Source organism: Caretta caretta, chromosome 2 (assembly GCF_965140235.1).
Source record: "Caretta caretta isolate rCarCar2 chromosome 2, rCarCar1.hap1, whole genome shotgun sequence".
Taxonomy (NCBI): Eukaryota; Metazoa; Chordata; order Testudines; family Cheloniidae; genus Caretta; species Caretta caretta.
The window spans coordinates 270,882,080-270,908,592 of NC_134207.1; the positions used below are offsets into that span (position 1 = coordinate 270,882,080).

Genomic DNA, 26,513 nt, shown 5'->3' on the forward strand with positions numbered 1-26,513 from the left:
AGTGAGCATCTGGGGACCGGCTGCACGGAGCAGAGCGGCAGGGGTCTTGGCACAGGGGCATCTGGGCGCTGGGGCTCAAGGGCTCCTCGGCTGCTTGCGGTGGGGCTGGGCACTGCCCCAGGGGGCTGGTGGCAGGGCCCAGCCCGGGACCCCAGCTCTGAGGCAGGTGTCTGTTCCAGCCCCAGGGCCGAGGAGGACCGTGGGCCCGATGGGCCCAGTGCAGACGAGCCCAGCTGCCCAGGCCGCCCCGTTGCCAAGTCCCAGCTGGGGCACCGGAGCTACAACCTGAACGAGAGGCGGCGCATTGGCAGCATGACGGGAGTGGAGCAGGCCCAGTACCAGAAGGTGCCCACGGATGAATCGGAGGCCCAGACCCTGGCCTCGGCCGACCTGGACTACATGAAGAGTGAGTGCCCCAGGCCCTGGCCAGGGAGGAGGGGCGTGGGCCGGGGACATGGCCCCGAGCTGATCTGTGTGGATGGTGCAGCATCGGGGCACCAGCTGTGTAGGGCAGGGACTGTCTCTGGACTGGGTGTGTTCAGCCCCTGGCACAGAGGGGTGCTGGGGTGGGGTGGCCACGTGGGCACGATGGGAATACAATCAGTGGAGCTCCTCGCCAAGCCAGGCCAGGGGGAGCCACCCGCAGGCTGCGTGTCACCGGTACCCTGGGGGCCCAGGCTTCATGGGGGGGGCCCACAGCTTGACTGAGCCTCCCTGGTGGATCCCCTGTGCTGGGCCAGGGAAACTCGCTGCCCCCCTGGACACCCCTCTCCACACACACACACACACATTGCACTCATGCAGCACAGACAGGATGCCTCAGCACCACGGCCTGGGGCAGCCGCTGGGCAGCTCTGCAGCGTTTCCCCTGCAGGAGCTGGGCCTGGGGCAGCCGGACAGCTGGGGCAGGTGTGCGATCCCACATGCCCCTCCCGCCGGCGGGCAGCAACCAGCGGCTCCCTCGCCTGCGCCAACAGGAGGAGAAGCGGCGGCGGAGAAATGCCTCCAGCTTCCCCTAGCGCCAGGCTCAGCACCGCTGCCTGTCTCCCCGCAGGCCACAGGTTCGAGGACGTGCCTGGGGTCCGACGGCACCTGGTCCGCAAGAGCGCCAAGGGCCAAGTCGTGCACGTCAGCAAAGACCACGCGGAGCCGAGCGCCCGGCACAGGAAACACGACCGGCAGCCACACGAGGTGACTGGGGTGGGGCCACGGGGGCAGGGGATGGGGGGGCCACAGGGAGCAGGGGATGGGGGTCATGGGGGGGATGGGCACCGTGAGGGCCAGGGGATGGGGTTGCAGGGGCCTGGGTGCATGGTGGGGCAGGGCTGGGGAATGGAGTGCCATGGGGGGAAGGGGAAAGGTTTGGGGTCCATGGGGGGGCAGGGTCTGGGAGATGGGGTCCCATGGGGGGGCAGGGGCTGGGGGCTGGGCACTGTGGGGGCCGGGCTGTGGGCTGGGATCCGTGCAGGGGCTGGAGTACATGGGGGGCAGGGGCTGGGGGACGGGCACCAGGGGCACAGGGTCTGGCAGCCATCCAAGGGGACCCCAGCCCCACCCCCTGAGTCCCACGGACCCTACCTCTGCCCCGGCAGGTCTTTGTGGAGCTGAACGAGCTGGTGGTGGACAAGAACCAGGAGCTGCAGTGGAAGGAGACAGCACGCTGGATCAAGTTCGAGGAAGATGTGGAGGAGGAGACCGATCGCTGGGGGAAGCCCCATGTGGCCTCCTTGAGCTTCCGCAGCCTGCTGGAGCTGCGCAAGACCCTCTCCCATGGTAGGTGGGAGGGGTGCAGCCAGGGGTGGGAGGTCCCGGCCAGGCCTGGCTGCGGCTCGGGCGGATGGGTAGAGCGGGGTGGCACCTCGGCCTCTCTGCTTAGCCCTTGGCTCTGCCCCCAGGGGCCGTGCTCCTGGACCTGGACCAGAAGACGTTGCCGGGGGTGGCGCACCAGGTGGTGGAGCAGATGATCATCTCAGACCAGATCCGGGCTGAGGACCGCGCCAACATACTGCGGGCACTGCTGCTAAAGCACAGGTGACCTGCCCGCGCACCCTGGGGCCTGGAGAGGGAATCGCCCCAGGCTAGCGCCATGCGGCTGCTCACTCCCTGCTGGGGCCTGGCGTGGTCTCTGGGGCCTGGGGGAGGGAGCCATGTGCACACACCCAGCCCCCTGTCCCACTGGCGAGTGCCTGTTACGCTCCCGGGCATCACTTGGGGCGAAGCCCAAGGCTGTGCTGGGGTGGTGGGTGCAGGCTCTTTGCCCCACCCGCACCCAGTCTGAGAGCAGGCTGCAGACACCTGCGGCCCGTCAGGGCCCTGGCCGGTTTGAAGGGGGCTCAGGGAGAAGGGAGGGGGAGGCGGCCCCCGCTGAGGTCTGTGCTAGCGGATGCTCCAGGGAGACCCCGAGTCCCAGCATGCAGCGCACTGGCCGGCCGGAGAATGGCCGGCCGGGGCCCAGAGTCCAGACCCTTCCCCTGGCTTCGTCCTGCAGCCACCCAAGTGACGAGAAGGATTTCTTCCCCCGCAACATCTCAGCCGGCAGCCTGGGCTCCCTGCTGGTGCATCACCACAGCGCCAACCACGTGGGCGAGGGCAGCGAGCCCACGGTCACTGAGCCCCTCATCGGCGCCCACCCTGCTGAACATGAGGTCAGGGTCGAGGTGGAGCGGGAGGTGAGTGGGGGCCTTGGTGCTGCGTGCCCGAGTACCCTCTTCCTGAGCCCCCAGGCCCCCCCGGGCCCTCTTCTGCCTTCCTGACCCCCCCCAGGGCCCCTTGTCCGCCTTCCTGACCTCCACGGGGCCCCTCATCCTCCTTCCTGAGCCCCCGTCCCCCTTCCTGACCTCCCCAGGGCCCCTCATCCCCCTTCCTGAGCCTCACCCCCACCAAGAGCTATTGCCCCCCCTTGCTGAGCACCACTGAAGCCCCTTGTCCCCTTTCCTGATCCACCCAACCGCCCTGTAATGATGCTGCCTTTGGCGGGACACTTCTGAGAGTGTCAATTCAGGACAAATTGCTTAGAGCAGGGCAGTTACAGCCCCAAACTGGAGTTCCTTTACTATTAAGGAAAACCCAACCAGCCAGCCAGAGAAGACTTTGGTTTTACCCCACTGGCTAGCCACAAGTCATACAAGCAATTCCCTTAGACACTCCCGTTTCCCAGTATCACCACCAGGGCCACTCATTATGGGGACGAATGGTTATGAAAACCAATACCCCAGTAAAAGAAGAAAGGTTCTCTCGATCCTGAAGGACCAAGCCCCAGACCCAGGTCAATATACAAGTCAGATCTTACCCACAAATCACGTGTTCCCAATCCTTTAGAATCTAAAATCTAAAGGTTTATTCATAAAAGGGAAAAGATAGAGACGAGAGCTAGAATGGGTTAAACGGAATCAATGACACACAGCAATGGCAAAGTTCTTGGTTCAGGCTTGTAGCAGTCATGGAATAAACTGCGGGTTCAAATCAGGTCTTTGGAGAACATCCCCAGCTGGGATGGGTCTTTCAGTCCTTGGTTCAAAGCTTCAGCGTAGCAAAGTCCCTCCAGAGGCAGGAAGCAGGACTGAAGACAAGATGGAGATGTGGCATCAGCCTTTTATAGACTGTTCCAGGAGTAAGAACCCCTCTGTGTTCTTACTGTGGAAAATTACAGCAGAATGGAGTTTGGAGTCACATGGGCAAGTCCCTGCATACTTTGCTGAATCGCAAGGTGTGTCTGCCTTTTCACAATGGGTCAGTGGTATCGCTGATGGTTCTTAATGGGTCATCCAGCAGGCTGGGCAGAGCTGACACCAACTTGTCTGGGGTGGCACCCAGAAGCACAGCACACGTTTGAACTACAGACAGGATAGAGCCAATATTCATAACTTTAACTACAAAAATGATACCCACATATAGACAGCATAATCATAACCAGCCAACCATAACTTGTCAAAGGGCAGGTCTTCACTACCCACCCGCAGGTAGTGATCGATCTATTGGGGATTGATTTATCGCGTCTTGTCTAGATGCGATAAATCGATCCCCGAACGCGCTTCCTGTTGACTTGCGACGTTCTCACGGCCAGGTAAGTCGACCTAAGGTCCGCCGACTTCAGCTCTGCTATTCGCGTAGCTGAAAGTTGGGTATCTTAGGTCACCCCTCCCCCAGTGTAGACTAGGGCATAGACACCTTATTTGACCCCCCTTATACAAGATTTGGTGCCACTACAGGACCTTGGTTGCAATAATGATCTATACGGTCCCAGCTTATGTCAATAACATCACACTCCCATAGAGTAGTTCAAAGGGAGCGAACTCTGTAGACTCTTGGGGCACACTCCTGTATGCGTACAATAGATCCAGCAGCATAACATCCCTGTCATTCTGGTGTCTATCCATGTACATCTTCAACATAGACTTCAGGGTCCCATTGAACCTTTCCACCAGACCATTAGTTTGGGGGTGGTAGGGAGCAGCTTTCAGGTGCTTCACCCCACATAATTCCCACAACTGCTTGAAAAGCACAGACATAAAATTAGAGCCACAGTCAGACACTATTTCCTTGGGAAAACCCGCCATGCTAAAGAGAGAGAACAAGGCCGTTGCCACTGTCTCTGCCTCAATATTACACAATGCGACAGCCTCAGTGTGTCTGGTAGCAAAATCTACCAGCACACGGATGTATTTCTTCCCATTCCTGGAAGGTTTTGGGAGTGGTCCCACAATATCCACAGACACCCTGGCATAAGCCTCCCCAATAATGGGCAGAGGCTGGAGGGGCCCCTTGCTAGGCCCCCTTAACCCCTTACGCTTCTGGCACAGTTCACAGCTCCTGTGGTACTCTCAGTGACCTTCAATAAATCGATCACTGCGATAACTCTCAGGTACCACAAGCTGTTTGCGAACTCCTGTTTGGGAATGCTTCCTTCCCCTAGGAGCCTCCCTATACAACAGCATGAAAAACCTGCCTCTCTTCACTAGCTGGGATCTGACTTTGAGCATCATTCCTGGCTCTCTCTAGTGATACATCACTCCGCTGGGCGATAATGAATTCCTTCTGAGTTTCATTTGAATTCAGAACCACCTCCGATATCTCAGACAAATCCTCGCCTGACTCAGCCTGAGAGACACTCTGTCTGTTTGCAGTCCTCCTCACTGCCATCAATTAGGGTATCTGCCACAGACCCAAACTCTCTTTGCAACCTGGTTACCACATTAACTTGGCCAGGCACCTTCAGTAGGTTATTTCCTACCAAAACATCAGCTGGAATTAAATCCCGGACAGCAGCCTTCACATCCCCTTTATGGCCATCCCACGCAAGGTGGATTCTAGCCATCAGCAGGTCCACAGAGTATTCAGATTGTGCCACTACCATCACATACTCCCCTGGCAACATGTCCTCTGGCTTCCCCAGATGTGCCTTAGCTAGAGTCACATCAGAGCCAGAATCTCGCCACCCCGTGCATTGAACACCATTGACCTTTGCCTTCTTAATAAACCGCTCACTCCCCTACCATGCCTCAGTCCTGACATAACTGGTGAGCTCATCACCTCCTCCCATGCCACTGCTGGGCTTGCCCCTGGACTCAAGGTGGTGCTATTGTAGCTTGGGTCAGCCTGGGGGCTCAGAGTAATGGAGTTGGCATTTACCGTGGCTTTTGGGGTTGGTGGTTTTGGGCTGGCCTTCAGGGCCAGGCAGTCTGGTTTCATGTGGCCAAGCACACCACAGTGATAGCATTTAACCTGTTTATTCTTGGGGTGAGAGTTCCTACCCTCTGGGCCCCCGTGAGCTCCTTTATAAGAGTCAGGGCCTGGTTTCCTTTCAAATCCTTCCCTTCTCTTGACCTGGGGAGAATGGTGATTAATTTCCCCCTGGGGTTAATACCCTTCCCAAGCCCTGTTTTGGGTATGGGCATCTGCAAATTCCGCAGCTTGTAGGACTGACTCAGGGTCCCTATCACACACAGCTGCTCTCACCTGGTCAGGCACAATGTCTAAGAACTGTTCCAAAGTTATTAACTTCAGCAGTTTTTCAAAACTCCCATGCGTCTTTGCTCCCACAACCCACTTTTTAACAAAACCCATCAGCTTATGAGCACATTCTACAAAAGTACCATCATTACACATTTTAAACTTTCTAAACTTAACCCGGTAAGACTCAGGGGTGACCTTGAATCGCCTTAACACAGAATTTTTAAACAGCACATAATCTAAGGCTTCTTGTTCCCTTAATTCATTTAATACTTCCCTGGCTTTTCCAGTCAATTTGGTCAGCAGGACAGGCATTTGCTACTCATCTGGGATCCCATGCAGAGCGCATAGATGTTCAAAGGTAGACAGAAATTCCGCTATGTCTTCAGTATCTTTGTAAATGGGACAGATCCTTTCCCAGTTTCTTTCGTTATGGCAGGGAAGCGTAGTACCAGGTGGCGATGACTTTCTCTGCTCTTCCAATACTTGGAGCTGAAGTCTGGCCATCTCCTGTTGCATCTGGCGAGTTTTCTCCTCAGCAGCCAGCAGCTCCAGATGCCCCCTAAGAGCCCGTTCCTCTCTCTCATCAGCCTCTCTTTCCAATTTAGCATTTCTTCCTTAGCTTCTTTCTGTCTCTCAGCAGCTTCTCTTTCCAATTCAGCATTCTTTTGCTTTTCCAGCAATCAAATATCTGGTAGTTTCTGTTTATGCTCAAGTTGCAGTTTATTTGCTGCCTTTTGCATTCTAATTGCTTCTGCAGCTTCTGTAGCGTCAGGTAAGGGCTGTGCTCCTGCCTCCTGATCACTGGCCATTAACCGATTTCTCAGTTCTTGATTTGTAGCTTTCTTTCTAAAGCTTATCCCCTTTTCTGAACACAAATCTTCCAGGGCTTTTTTGTCAAGGCCCTCATATGCTCTTTGCTCACCCACTGCAACTGCTCTTTAACCAATCAAACTCTCAATACCAAAGTTCAAATTTGGATAGCGTGGGGTTCTGACCCAAAGCTTAATTGACCTGGTTCTGTGGGTCCAAGCGTGACTACACCACGGTGACGATGCTGCCTTTGGCGGGACACAACTGAGCGTATCAATTCAGGACAAATTGCTTAGAGCAGGGAAGTCACAGCCCAAAGCTGGGTGTCCTTTATTACTAAGGCAATGTCAGCCAGCCAAACTGAGATGACTTCGGTTTTACCCCACTGGCTAACCAGAAGTCATACAAGCAATTCCCTTAGACACTCCCGTTTCCCAGTATCCCCACCAGCGCCACTCGTTATGGGGACGAATGGTTATGAAAACCAACAGCCCAGTAAAAGAAAAAAGGTTCTCTTGATCCTGAAGGACCAAGCCCCAGACCCAGGTCAATATACCAGTCAGATCTTACCCACAAATCACGCTGTTGCCAATCCTTTAGAATCTAAAATCTAAAGGTTTATTCATAAAAGGAAAAAGATAGAGATGAGAGCTAGAATGGGTTCAATGAAATCAATGACATACAGTCATGGCAAAGTTCTTGTAGCAGTGAAGGAATAAACGGCAGGTTCAAATCAAGTCTCTGGAGAATATCCCCAGCTGGGATGGGTCTTTCAGTCCTTTGTTCAGAGCTTCAGTTTGTAGCAATGTTCCTCCAGAGGTCAGACGGAGGATTGAAGACCGAATGGAGGAGATGCAGCTGCCTTTTATACTCTCTCTCGTGGGTGGAAACCCCTTGGTTCTCCTGTGTAAGATCACAGCAACAAGATGGAGTTTGGAGTCACATGGGCAAGTCACATGTCCATGCATGACTCAGTTCTTTACAGGCGGACGCCATTGTTTACATGTTAGTTTGAATGTTCCCAGGAAAGCTCAGATGTGGATTGGTGTCTCCCAAGGTCCATTGTGCGTTCAGTGTTTCTTGATTGGTCACTTACTGAGAATAGGTTTCAGAGTAGCAGCCGTGTCAGTCTGTATTCGCAAAAAGAAAAGGAGTACTTGTGGCACCTTAGAGACTAACCAATTTATTTGAGCATAAGCTTTCGTGAGCTACAGCTCACTTCATCGGATGCAGTGAGCTGTAGCTCACGAAAGCTTATGCTCAAATAAATTGGTTAGTCTCTAAGGTGCCACAAGTCCTCCTTTTCTTTTTGCGAACCTCTCCATAGACACCTTACACGACAACCTTTGTACAATATTTGCTGCAAATATATACCAGTGTCTGGAACAATGATCTATACGGTCACAGATTATATCAATAACATCACATGCCCCCCTGGGGCTCCTTGTCTCCTTTCCTCAACAGTTTTCACAGCGGAGAGAGGTAAATAGTGGGGTCCCCCAGGGATCTGTCCTGGGACCAGGGCTGGCCAGCAGATTAAATTTGCAGATGTTACAAAACTACTCAAGATAGTTAAGTCCAAATCAGACTGCGAAGAGCTACAAAAGGATCTTTCCAAAGTGGGTGACTGGGCAACAAAATGGCAGATGAAATTCAATGTTGATAAATGCAAAGTAATGCACATTGGAAAACATAATCCCAACTCTACATATGAAATGATGGGGTCTCAATTAGCTGTTACCAGTCAAGAAAGAGATCTTGGAGTCAGTGTGGATAGTTCTCTGAAAACATCCACTCAATGTGCAGCGGGAGTCAAAAAAGTGAACAGAATGTTGGGAATCATTAAGAAAGGGATAGATAAGAAGACAGAAAATATCATATAGCCTCTATATAAATCCATGGTACACCCACATCTTGAACACTGCATGCGGATATGGTCGCCCCATCTCAAAAAAGATATATCGGAATTGGAAAAGGTTCAGAAAAGGGCAAAAATGATTAGGGGTCTGGAATGGCTGCAGTATGAGGAGAGATTAATAAGACTGGGACTTTTCAGCTCGGAGAAAAGACAACTAAGAGGGGATATGATAGAGGTCTATAAAATCACGGCTGTTGTGGAGAAGGTGAACAAGAAAGTGTTATTTACTCCTTCCCATAATACAAGAACTAGGGGTCACCCAATGAAATTAACAGGTAGCAGGTTTAAAACAAACAAAAGGAAGTATTTCTTCACACAATGCACAGTCAACCTGTGGAACTCCTTGCCAGAGGATGTTGTGAAGGCCAGGACTGTAACAGGGTTAAAAAAAGAGCTAGATAAGTTCATGGAGGATAGGTCCCTCAATGGCTATTAGCCAGGATGGGCAGAGATGGTGTCCCTAGCCTCTGTTTGCCAGACGCTGGGAATGGGTGACAGGGGTGGATCACTTGATGATTACCTGTTCTGTTCGTTCCCTCTGGGGCACCTGGGATTGGCTGCTGTCAGAAGACCTGTCCTACCCAGCCTGGCTGCTCTTATGTTCTTAACCACCCAGCCCACCCCCGGGCCTTTTGTCCCCTTTCCTGAGCACCCCGCCCCAGGGAGCTCTTGTCCCTGTTTACCTTAACTCTGACACCCTGTCCCCGCTCCGGACTCTGCCCAAGACCCCTGGGCCCTTGGCTTGGTGGCTCGGCTCCCACCCCATGGCGGGGTTTTTACCTGGTGTTCCCTGTTCCTGTCTCACAGCGAGAGAGCCTGACCCCAGCACCCCCAGCTGGCATCACGAGGTCGAAGTCGAAGCATGAGCTGAAGCTGCTGGAGAAGATCCCGGAAAACGCAGAGGCCACGGTGGTGCTTGTGGGTAAGGGCAGGTGGGGCTGGCTGGGCAGAGGGGCCGAGGGGCCCAGGGCTGAGGCTGTGCCGAGCCCGCCGGCCGATGGGGGGCAGGGTTGGACGTGGCAGCCAGGCCCTTCTGCGGGCGAGTGTTGGCTCGGCTCCCCCTTGCTGGGGGCCGCCAGTGAGCGCTGACTGGCCTGTGGCCCGCAGGCTGCGTGGAGTTCCTGGACCAGCCCACCATGGCCTTCGTGCGGCTGCAGGCGGCCGTGGAGCTGGACTCAGTGCTGGAGGTGCCCATCCCCGTCCGCTTCCTCTTCGTGCTGCTGGGGCCCAGCAGCGCCAACATGGACTACCACGAGATCGGGCGCTCCATCTCCACCCTCATGTCCGACAAGGTAACTCCCCCACCTGCCGGCTCCCCCGCTGCCTGCCGGCTGCTCCCCACCAGCTCCATCTCCACCCTCATGTCCGACAAGGTAACTCCCCCACCTGCCGGCTCCCCCGCTGCCTGCCGGCTGCTCCCCACCAGCTCCATCTCCACCCTCATGTCCGACAAGGTAACTCCCCCACCTGCCGGCTCCCCCGCTGCCTGCCGGCTGCTCCCCCCGGCTCCATCTCCACCCTCATGTCCGACAAGGTAACTCCCCCACCTGCTGGCTCCCCCCCTGCCTGCCGGCTGCTCCCCACCAGCTCCATCTCCACCCTCATGTCCGACAAGGTAACCCCCCTTGTCTGCTGGCTCCCCCTCTGGCCTGCTGGCTCCTCCCTCCCCGGCTCCATCTCCACCCTCATGTCCGACAAGGTAAACCCCCCTGCCTGCCGGCTCCCCCTCCGGCCTGCCGACTTCTCCCCCCAGCTCCATCTCCACCCTCATGTCCGACAAGGTAACCCCGACCCAGCCTGCCAGCTCCCCCCAGCCTGCCTGCTCCTACCCCCGCCCCAGCTCCATCTCCTCCTGCTGGCTCCCCCCCAGCCCGGCCTGTTGTGGGGCCTCAACTCCCCCGCCCCAGTTCCATCTCGGCTTTCACCCTGATTGGAGGGTAGGGCCGTGGGTCCCAAGGCTCTGCCCCCAACCCTGGGGGTTCCTCTGGGCCCAGCCGTCTCCCACTTTCCTTCCTTGTGGGCTGGACACGTGGTCATCCTGCCCCAGGGCCCAGCCCCCCGAGGATCCGTGTTCTCCTGGCCCACGGCCAGCGCACGGCGCCTCTGACCCGGCAGGTTACCCCCCCCAGCAATTCCACGAGGCGGCGTATCTGGCCGACGACCGGCACGACCTGCTCAGCGCCATCAATGAGTTCCTGGACTGCAGCGTGGTGCTGCCTCCCTCCGAGGTGCAGGGCGAGGAGCTGCTGCGCTCCGTGGCCCACTTCCAGCGCCAGATGCTCCAGAAGCGAGAGGAGCAGGAGCGCCGGCTGCTGCTGGGCACCATGCTGGAGCCCAAGTCGCCTGCCGAGAAAGGTACCGGGCCCAGGGCGGGGCCGGCGGCACCCCCCTGCCAGGCCCCATGGCGTGGGGCTGGGGTGGGGCTGCAGCTCCCTCTGCCCTGCCAGGCCCCATGGCGCGGGGCTGGAGTAGGGCTGCAGCTCCCCATGGCATGGGGCTGGGGTGGGGCTGGGGCTGGGGCCGGGCAGGCGAGGCTCCCCCTGCCCTGCCAGGCCCCATGGCGCGGGGCTGGGGTGGGGCTGCAGCTCCCTCTGCCCTGCCAGGCCCCATGGCGCAGGGCTGGGGTGGGGCTGGGGCTGGAGCCGGGCAGGCGAGGCTCCCCCTGCCCTGCCAGGCCCCATGGCGCGGGGCTGGGGTGGGGCTGCAGCTCCCTCTGCCCTGCCAGGCCCCATGGCGCGGGGCTGGAGTAGGGCTGCAGCTCCCCATGGCATGGGGCTGGGGTGGGGCTGGGGCTGGAGCCGGGCAGGCGAGGCTCCCCCTGCCCTGCCAGGCCCCATGGCGCGGGGCTGGGGTGGGGCTGCAGCTCCCTCTGCCCTGCCAGGCCCCATGGCGCGGGGCTGGAGTAGGGCTGCAGCTCCCCATGGCATGGGGCTGGGGTGGGGCTGGGGCTGGGGCCGGGCAGGCGAGGCTCCCCCTGCCCTGCCAGGCCCCATGGCGCAGGGCTGGGGTGGGGCTGGGGCTGGGACCGGGCAGGCGAGGCTCCCCGTGCCCTGCCAGGCCCCATGGCGCAGGGCTGGGGTGGGGCTGGGGCTGGGACCGGGCAGGCGAGGCTCCCCCTGCCCTGCCAGGCCCCATGGCGGTGGGGCTGGGGCTGGGTGGGCACCTAACTGGCTGTCTGTGTGAGCAGCGCTGCTGAAGCTGAAGGTGGTGGAGGGGGAGGCAGAGGACGAGGACGACCCCCTGCGGCGCACGGGCCGGCCCTTCGGGGGGCTCGTCCGTGACGTGAGCCGGCGCTACCCCAAGTACCTGAGCGACTTCAGGGACAGCCTGAACCCGCAGTGCGTCGCCGCCATCATCTTCATCTACTTCGCCGCTCTCTCGCCGGCCATCACCTTCGGGGGGCTGCTGGGTAAGGGGTGGGGGGGGCAGCTGGGAAAGAGCCGCCAGGCCGGGGGGGGGGAGGGAGGCTGCTGCGTAAGAATCACCCAGGGGGAGGCTCCTGGCTAAGGAGGACTGGGGGGTGGGGGGGCTGGGTAAGGGCCACGGGGCGGGGTAGGTGTCATGCCCCTGCCTGTCTGTTCTGGGAACACCTCCCTAGGGGGCAGGGGCTGGCCGGGGGGGACTTGGGGATCCCATGTAGCTGGGGGGTCACTAGGGAAGGAGTCCGGGGCCTGATGCCACCAGCAGGGCGGGTGGATGGGGAGGGACGTGAGGCCCATTGCTGGGGGTGAGTGGGGAGGGGCCGGGGAGGGGTCGGTCTCCGGCGCTGAGGCCTCGCTCCCGCAGGGGAGAAGACCCAGGACCTGATCGGGGTGTCGGAGCTGATCATCTCCACGGCCGTGCAGGGCATCGTGTTCTGCCTGCTGGGCGCCCAGCCGCTGCTCGTCATCGGCTTCTCCGGGCCCCTGCTCGTCTTCGAAGAAGCTTTTTTCACAGTGAGTTCAGGACTCCTGGGAGGACCCCGAAGCCCCCCATTATCCCCTGATAGCCCCCGGAGCCACCCGTTACCCTCCAGAACCCCCGAGAGTGGCTCAGAGCCCCCTGATAGCCCCCGGAACCTCCCATTACCCCCAAAGCCCCCAGAACCCCCAGATAGCCCCTAGGAGCCCCCCATTACTTCCCAGAGCTCCCCACAATCCCCAGTAGCCTCCCAGAGCCTCCTGGAGCCCCCAACAGCCCCCAAGAGACCCCCCAGAACTCTCAGCAGCCCCCCAGAACTCCCTGATAGTCCCCCAGAAACCCTGTTTGTCCCCTAGAGTGCCCTGCTAGTTTGCTGGAGCCCCAATAATCCCCTGTCTCTCCCTAAACTGACACCCCTCCCTATCCCCCCCGAGCTCCAACCTCCCCCATGGTCCCCTGTAGCCCTGTGAGACCTTCATGAACCCCCCCCAGCCTCCCAGCACCCCCACTTCCCCGGCAGCCTCCAGAGAGCCCCAGGTCCCAGGGGGTGTCTTGGAGAACCCCTCTGTACAGGGCAGCAGCTGGGCACGGGGCCGGAGTCGGGGGTCGTGCTGGCTCCTGATGTCCTGTACCGTAACCCTGGAGCAGACCCACGGCTCAGGCTCCCTGCCAGCCCCAGAGACCCTGCCCCCCCAGCCCCTGCGCCCCCAGTGCTGCGTATTCTTCCCCCAGCCTGCCCTGCCCCTCGATCCCCACCACCCGTTCTGCTCCTGCTGCCCCTGGAACAGCGTCCCAGAGAACTTGCCTGGGGGGCAGGGAGGGGAGCCCTTGGCCAGGGGCGCGGAGCAGGCCCCCCTCACTGTGGGCTGTGCCCCGGCAGTTCTGCACGACCAACGGGTTGGAGTACCTGGTGGGGCGCGTGTGGATCGGCTTCTGGCTCATCCTCATCGTGCTGGTGATGGTGGCTGTGGAGGGCAGCATCCTGGTGCGCTTCGTATCCCGCTTCACCCAGGAGATCTTCGCCTTCCTCATCTCCCTCATCTTCATCTACGAGACCTTCTCCAAGCTGGCCAAGGTGAGAGCCTGGGTGGCTGAGCCCAGCCAGCCAAGGCCGGGGGGATCCCACGCTGGGGTGCACAGCTGGATCTGGAGTCGGCGGAGTGCGGGGGGGTTGTGGGGGCTGGAGGGGGCAGGGTATGGAGGGCTGGGCTGGCTGGAGTGGGCGAGACATGGGGTCTGGAGGACGTGGGGGGCCTTGGGGGCTGGAGGGGGTGGGGCGTGGGGGGCTGTCCTGGCTTGAGGGCCTGGGGGGCCGTGGGGGCTGGAGGGGGTGGGGCATGGGAGGCTGTCTTGGCTGGAGGGGGTGGGGCGTGGGGGGTGTCCTGGCTGGAGGGCATGGGGGGCCGTGGGGGCTGGAGGGGGTGGGGCATGGGGGGCTGTCCTGGCTGGAGGGCGTGGGGGGCCGTGGGGGCTGGAGGGGGTGGGGCGTAGGGGGCTGTCCCGGCTGGAGGGCCTGGGGGGCTGTGGGCAGGGTCTCAGGCCCCCATGATCTCCTGGCAGATCTTCCAGGAGCACCCCCTGCACGGCTGCGGGCAGGCGAACGGGACGGGCGCAGAGGCGCTGGGCGGGGGCAATGGCAGCGCGGCCCTGGGGAACGGGACGTGGGGCCGGGCCGGGCCGGCAGTGACAGGGCAGCCCAACACAGCCCTGCTCTCGCTGGTGCTCATGGCCGGCACCTTCTTCATCGCCTTCTTCCTGCGCAAGTTCAAGAACAGCCGCTTCTTCCCGGGACGGGTATGTGGGTGGGGCAGCCGAGGGGCCGTGGGGGAGGCTGGGCATGGGGGGCTGGAGGAGAAGGGCTGGAGCAGAGCTGTGGGGTGGGAGGAAGGGGCAGGCTGGGGCAGAGCTGGGGGCAGGGTTTGCTGGGGGCAGGGAAGGGCAGAGCTGGGCGCCGGGTTCGCTGGAGGGTAGGGGGGGGCTGAGCCCGGGGCAGGGAGAGGTGCTAGGGGGCAGGGAGGGGCAGAGCTGGCGGCAGGCCCCTGCAGGTTGTGCCATGGCAGGGGGGCAGGGCTCCTGGGGGGCAGGCAGAGTTTGCTGGGGGCAGGGCTCCTGGGGCCTGCCCTGGCCAGTGCTGACCCGCTCTCTGCAGATCCGTCGGGTGATCGGGGACTTCGGGGTGCCCATCGCCATCCTCATCATGGTGCTGGTGGATTTCAGCGTCCGGGACACGTACACACAGGTCAGTGGGGCGGGGAGGGGCCTGCAGGCCCACGGCCCCGTGTCAGGGACCCACAGGCTCTGTGCTGTGCCTTGGCCTGCAGACACCCCCTAGGGGGACCCCTCAGCTGCCCTACACCCAGGGGTCCCCCTCTCCATGGAGCCTCAGGGCTCCAGCCTTCCTGCTGCCTCCCGCAAGCTCTGCCCAGCGAGTCCCACTGAGCTGGGGGAGCCTCTTGCTCTCCGTGGGGACCGACGCACCCAGCTAGGTCTGGCCCCGGCAGCAGGAGCCTTTCCCCCAGAGCAGGTTGTCGACCCCTGGGACACCGCCCGGGAAGCCCGGAGAGCCAGCGGCTCAGCCCTGGTGCGGACTGGCCAAGCCTGGAGCTGGGGACCCGCCTGGTTCCGTCTCCCTGTCCCCGTGTCTGTACGCCCTGGGTGGAGCCGGCGTCCGCCAGCCTGGCCCTGTTCCCACAGGCACTGGCTGCCTTGGGTTCGTCCCCACCACTGCCCAGCCTGCCCTGTGGCACCAAATTCCCGCAGCCGGGTGGATTCCCCCTGGATGCCCCACGGCCTTGGCTCCGGACTGCCAGCCCTAGGGGGATGGGGACGGGGACAGTGCCCTGGAGATGGGGCACTGGGGCATTACCGCCATTCCCACTTTGGTCCCAGCCTCCTGCCCCCTGTCCCCCATCTCACCATCCCTGCTTATGCCTGCCCCCGCCCCCTTCCCTCCTGCCCCCATTGCTTCACCCGTTCACTTCCCTGGTCCTTCTCCCATGAGCAGAGAACAGCAATCCCCGAAGTCCAAAGGTGCAAACAATCTGATGTTTATTGGGGTGAACTTCCAGCAAACATGATTCCAGTTTCCTTCCTTAGGGTCCCCCTTCCCAGCTCTGACACCACAGAGCCTTACCTGTGTCCCTGTTCCCATTCCCCCCTCAGCAAAACATGATTCTAATTTCCCCACCCCCATTCCCTGTTCCCATTCCCCCCCCACCTTACTTCCTGATTGACTGCAGACTATATAGTAAAACTTGAGTTCTGCTTAGCTGTACCTTAACCAGCCATTTTACTGAAATTTAGCTAACCAATCCTAACATATTGTAACATGATTATTTAACCAATTAAATCTCACCATCTTAATTAGTTTACACCCAGCAAAATTAATTATACAGCAGACAGAAACAATCATAGAATCATAGAATATCAGGGTTGGAAGGGACCTCAGGAGGTCATCTAGTCCAACCCCCTGCTCAAAGCAGGACCGATCCCCAATTAAATCATCCCAGCCAGGGCTTTGTCAAGCCTGACCTTAAAAACTTCTAAGGAAGGAGATTCTACCACCTCCCTAGGTAACACATGACAGTGTTTCACCACCCTCCTAGTGAAAAAGTTTTTCCTAATATCCAACCTAAACCTCCCTCACTGCAACTTGAGACCATTACTCCTTGTTCTGTCATCTTCTACGACTGAGAACAGTCTAGAGCCATCCTCTTTGGAACACCCTTTCAGGTAGTTGAAAGCAGCTATCAAATCCCCCCTCATTCTTCTCTTCCGCAGACTAAACATCCCCAGTTCCCTCAGCATCTCCTCATAAGTCATGTGTTCCAGTCCACTAATCATTTTTGTTGCCCTCCGCGGGACTCTTTCCAATTTTTCCACATCCTTCTTGTAGTGTGGGGCCCAAAACTGGACACAGTACTCCAGATGAGGCCTCACCAATGTCAAATAGAGGGGAACAATCATGTCCCTCGATCTGCTGGCAATGCCCCTGCTTATACATCCCAAAATGCCATTGGCCTTCTTGGCAACAAGGGCACACTGTTGACTCATATCCAGCTTCTCGTCCACTATAACCGCTAGGTCCTTTTCTGCAGAACTGCTGCCGAGCCATTCGGTCCCTAGTCTGTAGCGGTGCGTTGGATTCTTCCGTCCTAAGTGCAGGACTCTGCACTTGTCCTTGTTGAACCTTATCAGATTTTTTTTGGCCCAATCCTATAATTTGTCTAGGGCCCGCTGTATCCTATCCCTACCCTCCACTGTATCTCCCTCTCCTCCCAGTTTAGTGTCATCTGCAAACTTGCTGAGGGTGCAATCCACACCATCCTCCAGATCATTTATGAAGATATTGAACAAAACCGGCCCCAGGACCGACCCTTGGGGCACTCCACTTGATACCGGCTGCCAACTAGACATGGAGCCATTGATCACTACCTGCTGAGCCCGACAATCTAGCCAGCTTTCTATCCACCTTATAGTCTTTTCATCTAGCCCATACTTCTTTAACTTGAGGGCAAGAATACTGTGGGAGACAGTGTCAAAAGCTTTGCTAAAGTCAAGGAACAACACGTCCACTGCTTTCCCTTCATCCACAGAGCCAGTTATCTCGTCATACAAGGCAATGAGATTAGTCAGGCATGACTTGCCCTTGGTGAATCCATGCTGACTGTTCCTGATCACTTTCCTCTCATGTAAGTGCTTCAGGATTGATTCCTTGAGGACCTGCTCCATGATTTTTCCGGGGACTGAGGTGAGGCTGACTGGCCTGTAGTTCCCAGGATCCTCCTTCTTCCCTTTTTTAAAGATGGGCACTACATTAGCCTTTTTCCAGTCGTCCGGGACTTCCCCCGATCGCCATGAGTTTTCAAAGATAATGGCCAATGGCTCTGCAATCACATCCGCCAACTCCTTTAACACTCTCAGATACAACGCATCCCCCCCCATGGACTTGTGCTCGTCCAGCTTTTCTAAATAGTCCCGAACCACTTCTTTCTTCACAGAGGGCTGGTCACCTCCTCCCCATGCTGTGCTGCCCAGTGCAGTAGTCTGGGAGCTGACCTTGTTTGTGAAGACAGAGGCAAAAAAAGCCTTGAGTACATTAGCTTTTTCCACATCCTCTGTCACTAGGTTACCTCCCTCCTTCAGTAAGGGGCCCACACTTTCCTTGACTTTCTTCTTGTTGCTAACATACCTGAAGAAACCCTTCTTGTTACTCTTAACGTCTCTTGCTAGCTGCAACTCCAGGTGTGATTTGGCCTTCCTGATTTCACTCCTGCATGCCCGAGCAATATTTTTATACTCATCCCTGGTCATTTGTCCAATCTTCCAGTTCTTATAAGCTTCTTTTTTGTATTTAAGATCAGCAAGGATTTCACTGTTAAGCCAAGCTGGTCGCCTGCCATATTTCAGAGTATTTACTATTCTTTCTACACATCGGGATGGTTTGTCCCTGTAACCTCAATAAGGATTCTTTAAAATACAGCTAGCTCTCCTGGACTCCTTTCCCCCTCATGTTATTCTCCCAGGGGATCTTGCCCATCAGTTCCCTGAGGGAGTCAAAGTCTGCTTTTCTGAAGTCCAGGGTCCGTATTCTGCTGCTTTCCTTTCTTCCTTGTGTCAGGATCCTGAACTTGACCATCTCATGGTCACTGCCTCCCAGGTTCCCATCCACTTTTGCATCCCCTACTAATTCTTCCCGGTTTGTGAGCAGCAGGTCAAGAAGAGCTCTGCCCCTAGTTGGTTCCTCCAGCATTTGCACCAGGAAATTGTCCCCTACAGTTTCCAAAAACTTCCTGGATTGTCTGTGCATCGCAGTATTGCTCTCCCAGCAGATGTCAGGGTGATTGAAGTCTCCCATGAGAACCAGGGCCTGCGATCTAGTAACTTCTGCAAGTTGCTGGAAGAAAGCCTCATCCACCTCATCCCCCTGGTCTATAGTAGACTCCTACCATGACATCACCCTTGTTGCTCACACTTCTAAACTTAATCCAGAGACTCTCAGGTTTTTCTGCAGTTTCATACTTGAGCTCTGAGCAGTCATACTGCTCCCTTACATACAGTGCAACTCCCCCACCTTGTCTGCCCTGCCTGTCCTTCCTGAACAGTTTATAACCATCCATGACAGTACTCCAGTCATGTGAGTTATCCCACCAAGTCTCTGTTATTCCAATCACATCCTAATTCCTTGACTTTGCCAGGACTTCCAGTTCTCCCTGCTTGTTTCCCAGGCTTCTTGCGTTTGTGTATAGGCACTTGAGATAACTCGCTGATCGCCCCCAATCACAGAACCAGACAGAGACTGTATAGACAAACAATAGGGAAATGGGGGCTACACTGTTTGGACAAACACAGAAATGAGGATTTCACATCCCAGCTATTGATAAGTGAGTTCTTGCCAGACAGGATGCTACCAAACTAAGTTTCCTTTTACATCTTCTAGGCACTTCCCTTTCTCTGGAGGCGACAGGCATTATCAGGACAGGATTGTATCCTAACAGCCCAATAGCACCTGATTTCAATGGGACTAGTTTGGAATGTGAGGACATGACCAGTCGCTTCCCAGCTTATGGCTGCCTCTGCTGCTTAGCCAAAGGCCTTAGCCTAAGCACAGGGCCTCAGACTGTCACAGGGAGAGAAGGCCCTTGCACCGGCCGACAGTGATTTTGATTCTTTCTTTTATACCTCTATAACTAGCTAAGTGATAAGAATACAGCTAAATTCTTAGTGTATAGGCCTTTACAGCCAGGCCTGAATATCTAGATCCTAACACTCCACTCCTTTTTTTTCTTTTTCTTTTGGGATCCTCCTGCCCAGGTATCCCTGGAAAAGCATAGGACATATGGCGACACATTTCCTGATAGGGCCAGGCATCAAGGTGGAAGGTGTTGCTATTCCATCTGTCCCACTGCTCCTTGTGTAGTATAGTGCCCTGCGCCTTCTCTCGTATGGCCATACCACACCTATTCCAATTAGTGTTCCAGACTTCCCATTACAGTGGGCCCGAGAAGGTTGGGTCCGGGTTGTCCACTGTACACTGTAGGGTTTGGAGGGCTTATTACATTCCTGATAGGTTATCTCCCTATGCAACGTAACACAAGTACAGTTAACAATACAAAATCCACAGCAACACTGAGTCCTGACCACTGCAGTATGGTCCAACATCCGAGACACCCTCTCCTCCTTCGACGGGGCCACGATCTTATGTGTCCAGTTGCTGGCAGTTGCAACAAGCTGCCCCTGCAAATTTTGCATACTTTTGTCCATATCATAAGTCCACTGAATGTTCACAGAGAAATGGGTTATTCTCCAAACCAGCTTGACCACTTGGTATGGAATCAGGCCATATGCCCTGGTTTGATTATTCACAGCAATAAGATTCACAGATCCATTTGTGCACCAAAGTCCAGACAGCAGCGTGTAGCTGTGTGTAGTTTGGTTATGGGCTGGTGTAATTGCGCCCCCAGTAATATGTACATTCCCAGCAAAACACCTTATACACGGTACACCCAACTGTCCACCCCTTGCACAGGCCGTTGATCCTGCTCCACCATAGTCACAGGAGAGGGGCACATCCAAACATCTTCTCTTGATTCACACTCTTTTACACACCCCTCCACTGATTCCCAGTGAGCTCCTCCCCTTTTCATTATTCCCATAGGGCTTGTGGGGGTCACCTTAGTTACCGTTCCATTTCCAGGTTCCACGGTAGCTATTACACAGGTGCTGGCCTCCTAGTTGAGCATTTTGCATTCCCATACACATCTCCCCCACAAGGTCAGCCTTTTGAAGCCATCCCCCACCCATGCATGAGGTTTTCTGTTCATTAAAACACAACAGTGCTAGCAACAAGACAAACACCACAGACAAACAACACAAAACATAGATCCATGGTATTCTGGGTTATTTTTCTGCTGGCGCCAGCTTTCTTGTAGAGTGTCTGAAAAACAAAAGAAACAATTTCCACCCCCCCGGTGGGGATAGACTATTGCTTAATAATAATACCACTTCCTCTTACAAATTTCCTTGCTAATTGCAGGAAAAACAGAATAATTACCTCCAGGCTGTCCTTATTTTGTTTTATAATCAGGCTAGTGAATTACCCCACTCACTGGTCATTTATGAAATTCATGAGGTGGTGTACCTCAGTTTCCCCTCTTGTACAACAGACCAAGTTTGCAATAGTTTCTCTGCTGTACCAAGCTTTATGTTTATTCTCAGGTAATAGCTGAGACACCGCTTCAGATTTTAGCACTGTACACACACACACACACACCCCTTAAGGTTAACCTGTTCCCCTTATTTGCAGGCTTGACTCGTTTTTTCACCTCCCTTTTCTGGAGGGCCATAATCTGAGTCTTCTAGTAGCTGGTTTGCTGACCAGATGTATTCATTATCTGCAGCTCCTTTGTGCCCATCAGCTAGGTAATTTGCATTTACACAGAGGCTTTCCAGCTTGCTTTTGGATCCAAAGCTGCTAGCAGCTCAGAGACTGTCTTAAAAGGGAAACATTCCACTTCCACTAGAGTTCTGATTACTTTCCACTTTCATCTCCTGCTCCGAAACACACAGAGATCTGAAAAAGAAAGCTCAACCTATTCTGGCTCCTTTTGGAGCCCTATTAGGATTTTATTTAAGTACCATGTTTTGTTTGCATTTCTTTTACCCCTTCTCCAATATACACTGCACACGTGCTGGGAAAATGCACATTCCTTCCATATAGTTTAACCTCCACAACATTATATTAGCCATATTAATTTTACACATGGTGTAACTGCCTCCCCCATGCCCACAGAGTTTTCATGCACACCCACCAAAGCGACAGTCCAATCCCCCAGAGCCACCCCAAGGCTCAGTGTTCCCATCATTGCTCCCCTTTTCCTTTTCTTTTACCTGTGCACACACACAAAATTCTTTTTTGCCTAATATTCCTTGCACTGTGATTACTCTTTTACACAACTGTACCCCGATTACACTCCCATCTTGTACAACTAGAGACCGTCAGGGGCAGCTAAGTTAGGTTCCACTAGAAACCCCTTACATTCCTTTAGTGATTTTGATTCTTTCTTTTATACCTCTATAACTAGCCAAGTGATAAGAATACACCTAAATTCTTAGGGTATGTCTACACTACGAAATTAGGTCGAATTTATAGAAGTCGTTTTTTTAGAAATCGGTTTTATATATTCGAGTGTGTGTGTCCCCACAGAAAATGCTCTAAGTGCAGTAACTCGGCAGAGTGCTTCCACAGGACCGAGGCAAGCGTCGACTGCCGGAGCGTTGCACTGTGGGTAGCTATCCCACAGTTCCCGCAGTCTCCGCTGCCCATTGGAATTCTGGGTTGAGATCCCAATGCCTGATGGGGCTAAAACATTGTCGCGGGTGGTTCTGGGTACATATCGTCAGGCCCCCGTTCCCTCCCTCCCTCCGTGAAAGCAAGGGCAGACAATCGTTTCGCGCCTTTTTTCCTGAGTTACCTGTGCAGCAGACGCCATACCACGGCAAGCATGGAGCCCGCTCAGCTCACTGTCACCGTATGTCTCCTGGGTGCTGGCAGACGCGGTACGGCATTGCTACACAGCAGCAGCAACCCCTTGCTTTGTGGCAGCAGACGGTGCAATTGGACTGGTAGCCGTCATCGTCATATCCGAGGTGCTCCTGGTGGCCTGTGTGAGGTCGATCAGGAGCGCCTGGGCAGACATGGGCGCAGGGACTAAATTTGGAGTGACTTGATCAGCTCATTCTCTTTAGTCCTGCAGTCAGTCCTATTGAACCCATCTTATGGTGAGCAGGCAGGCGATACGGATTGCTAGCAGTCCTGTTGCATCATCTTCTGCCGGGCAGGCAAGAGATGAGGATGGCTAGCAGTCCTATTGTACCATCTTCTGCCGAGCAGCCATGAGATGTGGATGGCATGCAGTTTTTCTGCACCGTCTGCTGCCAGCCAAAGATGTAAAAGATAGATGGAGTGTATCAAAACAAGAAATAGACCAGATTTGTTTTGTACTCATTTGCAAACCCCCACCCCCCGTCTAGGGGACTCATTCCTCTAGGTCACACTGCAGTCACTCACAGAGAAGGTGCAGCGAGGTAAATCTAGCCATGTATCAATCAGAGGCCAGACTAACCTCCTTGTTCCAATAAGAACAATAACTTAGGTGCACCATTTCTTATTGGACCCCTCCGTGAAGTCCTGCCTGAAATATTCCTTGATGTAAAGCCACCCCCTTTGTTGATTTTAGCTCCCTGTAAGCCAACCCTGTAAGCCGTGTCGTCAGTCGCCCCTCCCTGCGTCAGAGCAACGGCAAACAATCGTGCATCTGAGTTGAGAGTGCTGTCCAGAGCAGTCACAATGGAGCACTCTGGGGTAGCTCCCGGAGGCCAGTACCGTCGAATTGTGTCCACAGTACCCCAAATTCGACCCAGCAAGGCCGATTTAAGCTCTAATCCACTTGTCAGGGGTGGAGTAAGGAAATCGATTTTAAGAGCCCTTTAAGTCGAAATAAAGGGCTTCATTGTGTGGACAGGTGGAGGTTTACATCAATTTAACGCTGCTAAATTCGACCTAAAGTCCTAGTGTAGACCAGGGCTTAGAGTATAGGCCTTTACAGCCAGGCCTGAATATCTATAGCCTAACACCCCACACCTCCCCATCCCCCCTCACGCCTGTCCCACTGCTGCCATACTCCTGCTCCCCATCCCCCCTCATGCCTGCCCCCGTCCCCCCTGCCCACACCTCCCCATCCCTCCTCACGCCTGCCCCCCATCTCCATCCCCCTGTCCCTCCACATGCCTGCTCCCCCATCTTCAGCACGTCCCCCCCCTGACCCCATCCCCCATTGCCCCCTGTGCCGAGGGCCCCCCCCCGATTGGGTCTCATGGCCCCCCCATTCCCCCCACAGAAGCTGAGCGTTCCCAGCGGCTTCTCAGTGACGGCCCCGGAGAAGCGGGGCTGGGTCATCAACCCCCTGGGCGAGGGCAGCTCCTTTCCCGTCTGGATGATGGTGGCCAGCGCCCTGCCAGCCGTGCTGGTCTTCATCCTCATCTTCATGGAGACCCAGATCACCACGTGAGCCGAGCCGCCTGCAGGCGGGGGATGTGTGTGTGTGGGGGAGGGGGGGGCATGGCAATGTGGGGGGGCTAAGGGGGGAGGCCCCGGGCTGGGGGTGGGTCGTGGGGCAGGCCCTGATTCTCCAGTGCCCCCCCAGGCTGATCATCAGTAAGAAAGAGCGCATGCTGCAGAAGGGCTCTGGCTTCCACCTCGACCTGCTGCTGATTGTGGCCATGGGCGGCTTCTGCGCCCTCTTTGGGCTGCCCTGGCTGGCGGCCGCCACGGTGCGCTCGGTGACCCACGCCAACGCCCTGACAGTCATGAGCAAGGCCGTGGCCCCCGGCGACAAGCCCAAGATCCAAGAGGTGAAGGAGCAGCGCGTCACGGGGCTGCTGGTGGCCCTGCTTGTGGGTGAGTCCCGCCGGCCGCCCCATCTCCCCAGCCCACTGCCGACCGGGAGAGTGGCTCACTGGGCAGGCAGAGCTCAGACACAGCTGTGGGGCCGGGGGTTGCTTTGGGACATGGGGGGGCAATCTGGGGAAGCCCTGGGGCTTGTGGGGGTGGGTGTCACAGATCCACAGCGTCGGGGCTGCACCCCCAGCTTTGGAACGGTTTCTAGGAGGCCCCTTCGCTTCCCCATGAGTCTCACGTTCCCTCCCCTGGGCTCTGCACACAGCTCTGCCCCATTCTGGGAGCGTGTGGGGAGCCTGTCTGGCACAGGAGACACTATCCCTGGCAGCTGGCCTAGGGGTAGGCCAGGGACAGGGCTGGGGTGGGGGTGGGGGGGCAGTGTGAGCCTGTCACGGACCCAGAGGTTTGGGGTTGTACCCCTAGCTTTGGAGCAGTCTCTGGGAGGCCCCTTCTCTGTGCCAGCCCCCCGGGGGTTCTTGCTCTTCCTCCAGGGTGAGCCACGCGGCCTCACCACCCCCTAGACTGGCCCTCTGGGCCTGCAGCTCCCCCCCCATCCCCACGAGCTCCAGGCAGCAAGTCCCCCGGAGACAGCCCCTGAGGGAGACTCAGCTGCTCTGCAGGGATCAGGGCCCCTCGCCCAGCCCCTGGAGGGACCCTCCCAGTGCGGGCACAGCTGGGGTCACTCGTTAGCTGGGGCCCGGCCTAGGGGGCCCTTAGGGCAGCCCGGGGCAATGAAGGGTGAAGCAGGGTCCGTCCTGGCCAGCCCCAAGCCCAGCCTGGCTGTGGGGAACTCTCGGGTCCGGCTCTGTCTGTCTGGGTGGCCTCCTTGGTCAGACTCCTTCCAGCCCCCGACTCTTGTCCCCACCTTCCTGCTCCTAGCCCCGAGTTCTCCAGCGGGGATCCTTGTTCAGTCCCCCCTGCGGGGGAGAGGTCCATCCCCCTTGGGGCCGTGGGTTCCTGGGTGTCCCTATCGGGGTGCTTGGATTTGCCATTCTCATGCTGCACTGAGATGGGGACCGGGGCCAGCCAGGGGACACCCGCCCCTGTGTCCTTAGCTAGCCCTGAGAGCAGACAGGTCCCTTCCCCACACTGGGCAACAATGCAGCATATGGGGAAACTGAGGCACAAACAAGACTCATTAAAACATTACACAATTACTCGCACGTTGTTATGGGAGTGAGTAGTGGTGGGAGGGGGCAGGTCAGTGTTTGCAGAGCGCATCGGGGGGTCAGCCAGGCAGTGGGGGTGGGGCCGAGTTGGGGGCAGGTAGCGGGGGCAGGGTTTGCAGAGAGCAGCGCCGGGGTGGGGGCGGAGAGCTCCCGTGGGCCCCAGGTGCCCTGGCGCCTTTAGCGGGTTCTCAGTGGCTGCCCCCGCACCCCGCCAGGCCTGTCCATCGTCATCGGGGACCTGCTGCGGCACATCCCCCTGGCCGTGCTCTTTGGGATCTTCCTCTACATGGGCGTGACCTCGCTGAACGGCATCCAGTTCTACGAGCGCCTGCACCTGCTGCTCATGCCCCCCAAGCATCACCCCGACGTCACCTACGTCAAAAAGGTCTGCGCAGGGCGGGGGAGGGGGCACAGAGCCGGGCGGGGGGGGGTATGTCCCATTGGGCAGTGGGGGGAGGGGGAACAGAGCTGGGGATGTCCCTTGGGCACTGGGGGGGGAGGGGCACAGAGCCAGCCGGGGGGCATGTCCCATTGGGCAGAGCCGGGGGAGGGGGCACAGAGCTGGGTGGGGGGGGCCATGTCCCCTTGGGCACAGCCGGGGGAGGGGGCACAGAGCCAGCCGGGGGGCATGTCCCATGGGGCAGTGGGGGGGAGGGGGAACAGAGCCGGGCGGGGGGCATGTCCCATTGGGTACTGGTTGGTGCCAGCTGTGGGGGGAATGGAGCCAGTACCAGGGGTCCCATTCCAAACTGCAGGGGGAGCGGGGTTGGAGGTCGCGTTGCGGGGGGAGCCAGCAGTGGGGATCTGGGGGGGCACAGAGCCAGCAGGGGCCCGCCTGCGGGGGCGGCGGGGAAAGCCGCTCTCTGCACTGGGCCCGGGGCGTTAACCCCCGTGCGGCTGCCCGGCCAGGTGCGCACCCTGCGGATGCATCTCTTCACGGGCCTGCAGCTGGCGTGCCTGGCCGTGCTCTGGGCCGTCATGTCCACGGCAGCCTCCCTGGCCTTCCCCTTCATCCTCATCCTCACCGTGCCGCTCCGCATGTGGCTGCTCACCCGCGTCTTCACTGACCGCGAGCTGAAGTGTGTAAGTCCCGTGTGGGGGGCCACAGGATGCCCTCAGGCGCCAGCCTCAGCCTGGCTGGGGGTAGGGGTGGGGGGAGCCGCCCCCACAGCCCACCGGGGTAGCTGGAGGGTCCAGCCACCCTGTGGCAATGGGAGGCTCTGCTGGGCCGCAGCAGGGGCAGGGGGGAGGCGATGGCTGGGCACGGGGGCGGGGGGCCGCAGCGGGGGCGGGGCGGGGGGCCGCA

At 57.5% G+C, this 26,513-nt stretch overlaps 1 protein-coding gene across 10 annotated transcripts in view; it reads left to right on the forward strand.

The window, feature by feature from the left end:
- Nucleotides 1-26,513, forward strand: part of SLC4A2 (solute carrier family 4 member 2) — a 104,796-nt gene that overhangs the window by 77,781 nt on the left and 502 nt on the right. For all 10 annotated transcript variants that reach the window (XM_075126124.1, XM_075126127.1, XM_075126132.1 and 7 more), the window contains 17 exons: nt 180-406; nt 1,055-1,191; nt 1,593-1,773; nt 1,896-2,031; nt 2,489-2,669; nt 9,488-9,602; nt 9,788-9,972; nt 10,810-11,035; nt 11,868-12,089; nt 12,467-12,615; nt 13,461-13,655; nt 14,141-14,374; nt 14,730-14,819; nt 23,479-23,645; nt 23,785-24,038; nt 25,423-25,592; nt 26,117-26,290. In XM_075126124.1, coding sequence (XP_074982225.1) covers nt 180-406; nt 1,055-1,191; nt 1,593-1,773; nt 1,896-2,031; nt 2,489-2,669; nt 9,488-9,602; nt 9,788-9,972; nt 10,810-11,035; nt 11,868-12,089; nt 12,467-12,615; nt 13,461-13,655; nt 14,141-14,374; nt 14,730-14,819; nt 23,479-23,645; nt 23,785-24,038; nt 25,423-25,592; nt 26,117-26,290 — 3,043 coding nt within the window. The remainder of the gene's footprint in view (nt 1-179; nt 407-1,054; nt 1,192-1,592; nt 1,774-1,895; nt 2,032-2,488; nt 2,670-9,487; nt 9,603-9,787; nt 9,973-10,809; nt 11,036-11,867; nt 12,090-12,466; nt 12,616-13,460; nt 13,656-14,140; nt 14,375-14,729; nt 14,820-23,478; nt 23,646-23,784; nt 24,039-25,422; nt 25,593-26,116; nt 26,291-26,513) is intronic.